At 43.6% G+C, this 11,011-nt stretch overlaps 1 protein-coding gene across 2 annotated transcripts; it reads right to left on the reverse strand.

Annotated features, from left to right (window-relative positions):
- Positions 1-9,373, reverse strand: LOC112071424 (polyadenylate-binding protein-interacting protein 2B). Of its 2 annotated transcripts, none has more exons than XM_024138883.1 (4): positions 9,131-9,373; positions 5,013-5,185; positions 3,298-3,474; positions 1-3,112 (listed from the first exon to the last, which is right to left on the reverse strand). In XM_024138883.1, the coding sequence occupies exons 2-4, from the start codon at positions 5,172-5,174 to the stop codon at positions 3,056-3,058; spliced, it is 396 nt and encodes a 131-aa protein (XP_023994651.1). In that variant the 5' UTR covers positions 5,175-5,185; positions 9,131-9,373; the 3' UTR covers positions 1-3,055. The 2 variants fall into 2 exon arrangements, with proteins under 2 accessions (XP_023994651.1, XP_023994650.1); XM_024138882.2 differs by lacking the exon at positions 9,131-9,373 and adding an exon at positions 8,582-8,727.
- Between the last annotated feature and the right edge of the window lie 1,638 nt (positions 9,374-11,011).

The raw sequence follows: 11,011 nt of genomic DNA on the forward strand, positions 1-11,011 counted from the left end.
TGCAGTTTTTCATCTTTATTAATCTTTTTTTTTTGTATTGAAATTCATACTTTGTGTTGTCAGGACTTTCCAACTCAAATCACAACAACAAAAAATGATTTATGTAAATCCACTCGGCGGACAATTCTTATTGGTTGACCCAGCGTGCACGTGGCCTGTGATTAGTCAACCTGACCTCAAGTCCCGCCCATTCATTAGAACCTCCCCTAGACACTGAGCTAGACAGACTAGTATGAACCCCAAAACGACACCCTATTGCCCATGTAGTGCACTACCACTGGGAGCCCCATGGGCCCTGATCAAAAGTAGGGCACTATACGAGGGAATATGGGTGCCATTTGGAATTCATTTCCAATTCCCGTTTTGACCACAGGCTACGGCAACCCAAGAGAGACAAAACAACTTTGCTCCTCGAAAGACAAAATAAATGAGATTTAAATTTTAAAACGGAGCCTGATCAGGTGTTTATATAAACACGATTGAACCAACAGAGTTATACATGATGCTTCCATTCTTTCAGTACTGAGAGAGGCCGCATCCCAAACTGAACCCTATTCCTTATTTAGTGCACTACTTTTGACCTGAGCCCGTAGGGTTCTGGGTAAAAGTAGAACACTGTACGGGGAACAGGGTGCCATTTGAGATGCAAGCCAGAGAGAACAGCCTTGTTCCAAACACTAAATACCCTAACCCCTACACCCTTGTTCACTTAGAACCATCAAAAGGGTGACAACTCAAAATGCTCCCCATACAGCCCTACCTTTCAGATCCAGGTTCTGATATGGGGGATAGAACCTAAATCTTTTCACCCACAAGGGGATAGGGGAGAGGAGTAACTGGTTTGGAACCAGGCCCATGAGAAACAGAGTGTTTATGATGTAATAAGAGGACATTTAGGCAGGTCTGTAGGTGGGTATCAATAAAAACGTCACAATACAGTGCAGAGTGTTCGAGTCGGCTGCTAGGGGGGGGGGGGGGCAAGGAGACCCCGAGCTCCGCTAAAACCATGTGCCATTTTAGGGATTGTTAAATAACTGTTTTCAACTCTTGAAGAGCATAGTCAAGAGTTATACAGCAAGTAACTGCATCCTTTCATGATCAATAAACATCAATTGATCATGTATTTTTTAGATACGTAAGAGTAGCCTTAATTTGGCATGTAGCAAAATAGACTTCCAGACAACATAATTACCTTGCTTCATCAGAGATTAGGCTTGTGGAAAGAGCTTGACATAAACAAGTCCTCATCTTGGTAAAGTGGACTACGGTCACCACCACTAGAGGACAAGCAAATCAAACAATATCTGGATATAGCCATCTAGTTTAGTTTATCCCCTGAAAGTTAGCTAGCCGCATCGACGCAATCTGCCGTTAGCTAGCCGCATCGACGCAATCTGCCGTTAGCTAGCCGCATCGACGCAATCTGCCGTTACGCTAGCCGCACTGACGCAATCTGCCGTTAGCTAGCCGCACTGACGCAATCTGCCGTTAGCTAGCCGCACTGACGCAATCTGCCGTTAGCTAGCCACATTGACGCAATCTGCCGTTAGCTAGCCGCATCGACGCAATCTGCCGTTAGCTAGCCGCATCGACGCAATCTGCCGTTAGCTAGCCAATTTGACGTGGTACATCAATCAATGTATTGTCTATCACGTCTGTCAGCAGCAATAGGAATTAAAACATTCTTAAAAACAATGTTGTAAAGGGGATAATGTTAGCTAACGTTGCTAGCTATGCCTACGTTGGTTGGAGAGAAAAAAGTACATTAGGTCTACTTACCACTATATGTTTAGCCAAATGTACAACGTTTCTACCAGTAGCTAGCGAAGTAAACATTATCAGCTAACAGTACAACTGCAAATGCGCCCTTCTGCTGCTTGACAGGCAGAGACCACAACTGATGGGAAATTAACCTAAACCACTCATACTTATCAGGTATAGCTCTCCTTTCTATCACTCAAATATCCAATCAATGGTGGTCAATATTGAGATTTATCATGAGGCTACCCTCGTGTATCTGAAATCCCATGATCAATTGATGTTTACTGATCATGGAAAGCATGCAGTTACTTTATAACTGATGATAGAGACAAATGTGGAATAATCTGACGTTTGTATTTTTGACTCTGGGCTTCAAGAGATGATATTACAACCAAATAGTTAACATTTATTTAACAATCCCTTGAAAACGGCACGCAGTTGTCAACGGTTTTAGTGGAGCTAGGAGTCTCCTTGCCCCCTCAGCAGGCAATTCAAAACCTCTGCACCGTATTGTGACGTTTTATTGATAACGACCTATTGAACAGAGTCATTATGATGTCATGTTGTACGTAGATGTACAGAGTTCTAGAACGGACAACTGTCTGTCATCCATGTTGGCACAGGGTCATTCTATAGCAACAAGAACATTCTTAGTTGGATTCCAATTAGAATGGTAATGTTGTGGAACATTCCGGCACAAACATGGCAGCCATGAAAAGTATAAATGCAGATCTCAAAATGGCACCCTATTCCCTATGTAGTGCACTACTTTGGACCAGGTAGTGCACAATGAAGGTGGAACGGGGTGTCATTTGCGATTTGCCTGTTGCAATATCATGGAGCTTTTAGGTGCCAACATGGCAACCATGAAAAAGGTCGGAAAATCTCAGAGTTTCTCTGTATATGTACGTCTCGATGTGCGTCCGAAAAGGTACCCTGTTCCCTATGGACTCAAGCCCATGGGCCCTGGTCAAAAGTAGTGCACTACATAGGGAATAGCGTGCAATTTGAGACACTACCTTTACAGTGTACATGGAGCAGCAGCTTCCTCTATAGGGACTTATTCATACTGACACCCCCCACCCTGTCCCTTAGTGAACCATCAAACAAACAGAAAATCTAAATAAAAGTCCCCCCCACCCTCCTATGGGTTTCTATCTACACGCCCTGGACCTGTGTGTGTTGTTCTGTGTGTGTGTGTGTGTTCCGGTCGAGGCCGCCAGAGTCTCTGCGAGGGTGTGTGAGATCGTGCTTGTGTGTGCGCGTGGGCGCTCCCTGGGGGTGAGGGGGACTCCTAGTATTTCACTCCTGGAACGAACTCCTTCGCGTCGGGGTTCAAGTTGCTCTTCCTCTGCAGGGAGAGATGGAGTGATGGCGGGAATATAAAAAAAAAGAGAAAAGAAAGTGAGAACCATTCAATTGTACAAAACTCACTTTACACACACACACACACACACACATTACAAGATGGCGGTCTATTGTTGTATCTGGTGGATGTGTTCTCTGACGCGCGTGTGTTCCGCTGTGTCTCCTCACCGCCATCTCCTCTGCGTTTCCTCCGTCGCTGACTGACAGGCCGTTAAGCTGCTGCTGGATCTGACCCACCCCCGAGGGGAGGTCCCTGGCCGGGATGAACCAATCCTGGTCCTCCTCATCCAACATTTCCTGGAAACAACGCTCCAAGAACTCCTGCTCCAACAACTCCTCTTCAACCTGACAGAGAGAGAGAGACATGGCTATTTCAGCCACAACCGTTGCTGACAGGTGTATAAAAAATTCAGCACACTACCATGCAATCTCCATACACACACCGGCAGTAGAATGGCCTTATTGAAGAGCTCAGTGACTTTCAACATGGCACCGTCATAGGATGCCACCTTTCCAACAAGTCAGTTCGTCAAATTTCTGCCCTGCAAGAGCTGCCCCGGTCAACTGTAAGTGCTGTTATTGTGAAGTGGAAACGTCTAGGAGCAACAACAGCTCAAGGCACAAAGTGGTAGGCCACACAAGCTCACAGAACAGGACCGTCGAGTGCTGAAGCACCGAAAAATMGTCTGTCCTCGGTTGCAACAYTCACTACSGAGTTCCAAACTGCCTCTGGAAGCAACGTCAGCACAAGAACTGTTCGTCAGGAGCGTCATGAAATGGTTTTCCATGGCCGAGCAGCCACACACAAGCCTAAGATCACCATGCACAATGCCAATCGTCGGCTGGAGTGGTGTAAARCGCGCCTCCATTGGACTCTGGAGCAGTGGAAATGCGTTCTCTGGAGTGATGATCACACTTCACCATCTGGCAGTCCGGACAAAAGGAGAACGCTACCTGCCCCAATGCACAGTGCCAACTGTAAAGTTTGGTGGAGGAGGAATAATGGTCTGGGCCTGTTTTTCATGGTTAGGGCCCCTTAGTTCCAGTGAAGGGAAATCTTAACGCTACAATGACATTCTAGACAATTCTGTGCTTCCAACTTTGTGGCAACAGTTTGGGGAAGGCCCTTTCCTGTTTCAGCATGACAATGCCCCCGTGCACAAAGTGATGTCCATACAGAAATGGTTTTGTCGAGATCGGTGTGGAAGAACTTGACTGACCTGCAGAGCCCTGACCTCAACCCCATCGATCCTTTGGGATGAATTGGAACGCCGACTGAGAGCCAGCCCTAATTGCTCAACATCAGTGCCTGACCTCAATAATGCTCTTGTGGCTGAATGGAAGCAAGTCCCCACAGCAATGTGCCAACATCTAGTGGAAAACCTTCCCAGAAGAGTGGAGGCTGTTATAACAGCAAAGGGGGGGGGGGGATCAACTCCATCTTAATGCCCATGACTTTGGAAAGAGATGTCCAACGAGCAGGTGTCCACATACTTTTGGTCATGTAGTGTATTCCTGTCTCTTATACACATCTAGATGTGTATAAGAGACAGGGTCATGTAGTGTACATGGAGGGAGAGGGATGGAGTGAGACAATGCTCCAGGAACTCCTCTTCAGACACTAGTAGTAGTTTATCAGTGAGCCAGGCTGAAATAATCTGTTCTCAGTGCCCAGTATAGAAAGGGAGGGGAGGGAGAGAGCGGGATAGACGAAGGCTCATCTTACTGTAATGAGATCCTCATTACACTAAAAAACCCATTACACAACACACAGAGAGAGAATGGTGTGTGGTTGGATTCCACCTCTAAAGGGTTTCCTCTTGATAAAACAGACATCAAGCAGACACATCTAGGACTAACTGTCTGGGTGTGTGTACACCAACCTGTCTGTTGTAAACATCCTCGTTCTCCATCCACATGTACTCAGCAAAGGGATCGTCTCCTCCCTGATCGCCCTCTCCTGGATGCCCATTKGCTACAGGCTCCTTGCCTTCCTTCCCCGGAGCCCCACCCCCCGGCGTCTTCACTACCTCGGGACCACTCATCTCCGACGGCTCTGATGGGACCGGAGAGATGAAGAAGCATGGTTACACACACACAACGCTTCTTGTTTGATTTCCTTGGTATTTCTGAGGAATACTGGCATTGTGACAACCCTACCAGTGATTCCACTGCAGTCATTTAGCTGTGCCGCTGCACACAGGGTGGGAAATTAACACCAGCTAAATGCTTGTAGATTTTGTCATTGGGTGGTGGTCACAGAGCATTTGGAAGCAGTTTTTTTATGCTTGGCTATATGCATTGTCCAATCTGTTAAAATAATTTAAACAAATAATTGTACTAATATGTTGTTATTGGGCAAATTTTCCCCCCCATTCATTTGAGTACAACATCCTTTTAAAAAGTCCCCAGAACTGATCATTCTACTTTTTTTAAATATATATATCAGGGTGGGGGGGGGGTACCCAAACCCCGTCACTGTAACATCCCCCCCACAACTGCTTAACATTTTTCCTGGAGGAAACACTGAGCCCTACAGTCTACCTCCACTTTTAAAACCTAAAAATAGGCCAATTCATTAAACATCACATTGACAACCAGCCTGAGAAACACAGGGAGGGAGTTCTGCAGGAGTTTACAAAAACAACATTGTAGACAAACAGCATCCATAAAAATAGTAGAATACTGCAACAAACACATACAATAGAGCACCATAACATAATTCACAGACCTTCTGTTATCTCTAGAACGGTCCTAAATGACACCAGGACTGTACAAACTATAGATCATTGACTAACTAAAGCACATCAGACAAACTGTCTGGTAGATCGAGGAATGAAGTATTTATATATATATAAAAAAAGGAATGGTGGCACTGATATATATATATATTCCACAAATCTAACGTAGAAGGTATATAATCAATCTAAAAACACAAACGCGTAACCTTTTTTTTTTACTACTACACTTCTTAATTTTTGCAGTTTGAAGTAGGTACTAAAGTGCCCATGTTTTGTTGCTAGTAGATAATGAAGATCAAATCTAATTTTATTCGTCACATGCTTGGTAAACAAACAGGTGTAGACTAACAGTGAAATGCTTACAGGCCCCAAAATACAAAATGTAAAGTGATATGTCGTATTGGGACTTTTAGTTGGAAGGATGAAACCAATGATTTTTTTTTAAATCAACCTAATTATGCAATATTACCTTTAAGGTCTGAAAAGGCACTCGCCCTCGGGGTAAATCAGGAGTATTGTTTTGGTTGCCTAMTGATTATGATCCCTTACCCAAGTAACTATTTTCACCTGCACACCGGGGAAGAACCAGAAAGAACAGACTAGTTGAACTATTTGTATTTTGGTTGTCATCAGAAGAAAGAAAATCACCAGCCCAATGGGGCAACCACAGAGCAGGTTGATGATTGACTGCTCATGTCTGGCAATAGGGCTTAATATCAATCCCTGAGCCATGTCTAGAATGGTAGAACAGTGGTTCAAGCTCCATACTGATTTCAGYTCAATACAGCTCCATACTGATTTCAGTTCAATACAGCTCCATACTGATTTCAGYTCAATACAGCTCCATACTGATTTCAGCTCAATACAGCTCCATACTGAYTTCAGYTATAGTTAAATAAGGCTGAATGTAACATTGAGATAAGCACTTATAATAAAGGAAAAAAGCAAAGCGTCATTATACTTTGCATCCATTGATGGTAATAGGAATTGTATGAGGTATGATCGGATTGGGGATGGTAAATTGGCCATGTTCTGTTATAATCTCCACCCGGCACAGCCAGAAGAGGACTGGCCACCCCTCATAGCCTGGTTCCTCTCTAGGTTTCGGCCTTTCTAGGGAGTTTTTCCTAGCCACCGTGCTTCTACACCTGCACCTGGAAATTGGACCAGCGCCTGGCCTGTGTAGTCCATTGGTTAGTGACTCGGACCCCTGACTTCATGGCTACCTTTCCTTTCTCAAATAAATACAACGGATATATATTTTAAAGAATTTGGGCCAGTGTCGTCAAAATACAGTTCAACCACAGGTGGCTGATGGAAAGTCTAGTAGAAGCTCCACAAAGTCCACGCTGAGAAGCAATTTATCGAACCGTTTCCTGTATTATATACACACACACACACTTCTACTACGTTACACTCATTCCCTGTCATTCAAAGGGAGGAGAACAAAAGAAAACACTGTGAATGTGGCAGCGACGCCTCTACTTGAGAGGGGAAAACACCACATTTGATGTCAACAAAACGTGTACGGCCATGGACCGGTGCTTATGTAATACAGCTAGTCAGAGACCTGCGTGACATTGCAGAGGATTGCACTGCCTGTGTGAATGCTATAGCTAGCTATATCTGAACGTTAAATACGCAGTAAGCTACAATAGCTAGCTGCTCTTCGACACAGCAACCCTAACGCGGACAGCTAGCTACATTGCCAGTCCTTGCTACTGCMGTGTAGGACAATTTGCTAACTTCACATGAAGCCACGTGTTTTCTTTATTTAGCAATCAACAATGCTAAGATGGCACACCTGTGTATGGAATAGCTACTGTGTATTTCTAGCTGGTTAGCCATCACTGGTAAATATAGCTAGTCCGATGCTATTTGTATTGGGTCAACGTGTTGTTGTGTAACTTATTAACAACGCTGCATGCAGGGAGGGGCTTGCTCGTGTATGTATACTCTGAGAAATGTAAACAAGTTATTAACCATTGGTTATTTTCGGCCTCGTTAAAAGCTTAACTTAATTCTGCTAAGACACGTCTTATGGGGGGCGATAGGTTTGTGGTGATGGATTTAACGATACCTAACGATGCTACATCAACCTGCCTTCCATTGCTATCTGGCTAATAAACCAGTCTCACACCTTAGCAAAACACCTTCCTAGCTAAGAATTGAAAACAAATGGTGGCTAACATCATCAAGGTTGGTTGTAACAGGCCGCACATGAAGTGATGACTAAAAAAAACGACAACTATACATGAAATTAGCGCGCTAGCTGTTAAAATAATTGTGAGGTCTTAGCTAGGCAATGCTAGGTACAACGTGCTACCACCATCATGGGATGGGCCTACATGGAAAACATAACGAAACACTTAGCTAAAGGAGTTAGCTAGCTAACGGTCACAAAAACAAAGTTTAACGGTGAACATATTTTGAAACAGCTGGTACTAGAACGTATTTCCCACAAACACRCGTAACAATCGCAATGTCAGATCTTAGAATGGCAGAACGCAAGGCTAACAATAGGTTTGAGTTCCATTCCCATCTGGATTGATGCGTCAGAGACGCAATTAGCTAGCTAGGCTAACATTTGCTAGCTAGGTCAGTGCATGGCATTTCGCACGGAATCGGGCCAAGACGCAATATTCAGTTTTCAAATATTTGGCTGTGAAATCCACGTAAAAAAACTGACGACGGGTGTTCTAAAGTCATACCTGGCATCCCCTGCTTTAGTGTTTCCTCTYTTAAAAAAAGACAAAATAAAAAAACGTATTTCCAACACACTCGTAGGCTAGCTAACGTTAGTTAGCTAAATACATTAGGAACACGGTGGTCATGTGGTCTAGGCTTGAACAAACAGCCAACAAGCGCCCTCCCCTGCCTCTCACCAAAACACACACTTGCGTGGCTAACATTAAAACTAGTGGAGTGGTAAGAGAGACAAAGTCAGCGGGAGGTATATGTTGAACATTAAATATAAATATTACGGTATAGCGGATACTATTAAACGTTTAAYGGTGATAAACATTTTATAGCTAGCTAGTAGCAGAGTAAATAATGCTTAACAGACAAGTGCGAGTGTTTTGAGAAACTCTCCAACTACCTACATCCTTTATCGTTAGCTAACTAACTAGCTTTGTTTAGATATTCAACAGTCAAGCAAAGCGAACGATATGGGCTTGCCAAGTTAAGATTGATAACACAGCCACAGCTGTTAGCAACCTACGATAGCCGCTAACCTATAAATAGGTAACGTTACTCACCAACCAAGTTGAAATGTGGTAAACAAACCCCGTAGTAAAAACTAAACGGCAGCTCATATGAAAGCGGCTCCTCGATTGCCTAAAGAACACCCAGAACAAAACAATTTAACACATCCAATTTTTAAGATTCGTAAATATGCGTCTTTGTCCGTTTTTCCCCGTTATAATCCATAGAGAAAGAGCCTCGAAAATCACGATTTGTGCCACAACCGCGAGCCAGGAAAATGGTCACGTGGTACCGATTGTCCAACTGTACACACCGACTATTGGTGGGAACAGAAATCAGTCAACTCCTTTTACTGACATCACTGGTATCGAGTAAAACAAGAAACAGCCCCCTTTTCATTCACAGACGGAGTAAAAAACGAAGCGCAATCAATCTAGTAAAGTAGGGCATATATAGTCATTGGGCAGGCTACACATTATTTCTTCCTTTCCCTAATAGTATTCCTGGTGCCTTTATAATATGTGTCAAGTTAATTATTTCATGGTCCTGATCTAAACTGTGACGAATACCATATCAACAAGTACGGTCATTACTAATCCTTTCAGATGTGATTGTCCAAGAGAGGAGAGGAAAAAAGTCAATTCAAGACTATTGAGATTCTGCTAATGGCAATGGTTGAAATGCATTATCTTTAACAGTCAGCAGAGGGCGCCACAAATAGATGTTTTGAGAGCATGGGAGGTGTTTGTGAGAGAGAGAAACACTTTATGGAACACAAAGCCTTCACTATCTCATCCTGGAATATCCAAGGCTTTGGGGTCCTCTGCCTTTGGCCTAAAGAGCAGGGAACCCAGATTTCACCAAAGAAATCAGAAATACAGACATTGTCATCCTACAAGAAACATGGGGACCCACTGGTTGCCCTCTAGGTTACAGAGAGCTGGTAATCCCATCCACCAAACTACCAGGTGTGAAACAGGGAAGGGACTCAGGGGGTATACTAATTTGGTATAGAGCAGACCTAACCCACTCTATTAAATTAATCAAAACAGGAAAAATTTACATTTGGCTAGAAATTCAAAAGGAAATTACCACAAAAGAGAAAAATGTCCTCCTATGTGCTACCTATACCAATACTATACTATACTAGAATCCCCATACTTTAATAAAGACAGCTTCTCCATCCTAGAGGGGGAAATCGATAATTTCCAGGCCCAGGGACATGTACTAGTCTGTGGCAACCTAAATGCCACAACTGGACAAGAACCTGACACACTCAGCACACAGGGGGACAAACACCTACCTGGAGGTGACAGCATTCCCTCCCAAATATGCCCCCCTAGACACAACTATGACAAAACAACCAACAAAATGTGTCACAACTCCTGCAGCTCTGTCSCATGCTGGGTSTATACATAGTCAATGGTAAGCTTCGAGGGGACTCCTATGGTAGGTACACCTATAGCTCATCTCTTGGCAGTAGTAGTGTAGATWACTTTATCACTGMCCTCAACCCAGAGTCTCTCAGAGTCAGCCCACTGACACCCCGATCAGATCACAGCAAAATCACAGTCTACCTGAACAGAGCAGTACTCAATCATGAGGCATCACAGCAAAATAAACTGAATAATATTAAGAAATGCTATAGATGGAAGGAAAGTAGTGTGGAAACATACCGAAAAACTATTAGGCAACAACATATTCAATCCCTTTTACACAACTTCCTGGAAAAAACATTTCACTGTAATAGTGAAGGTGTAAACTTGGCAGTATATTTGACCTCTCAGCTTCCCTATCAAAATGTCAAGCAGACAACCGAAGAAAATTAACAACAATGACAAATGGTTTGATGAAAAAATGCTAAAACCTAAGAAATACATTGTGAAACATGTTCAACCAAAAACATAGAGACCCAGAAAACCTTCGCCTTCACT

Source organism: Salvelinus sp. IW2-2015, unplaced genomic scaffold, assembly GCF_002910315.2.
Source record: "Salvelinus sp. IW2-2015 unplaced genomic scaffold, ASM291031v2 Un_scaffold1612, whole genome shotgun sequence".
Taxonomy (NCBI): Eukaryota; Metazoa; Chordata; class Actinopteri; order Salmoniformes; family Salmonidae; genus Salvelinus; species Salvelinus sp. IW2-2015.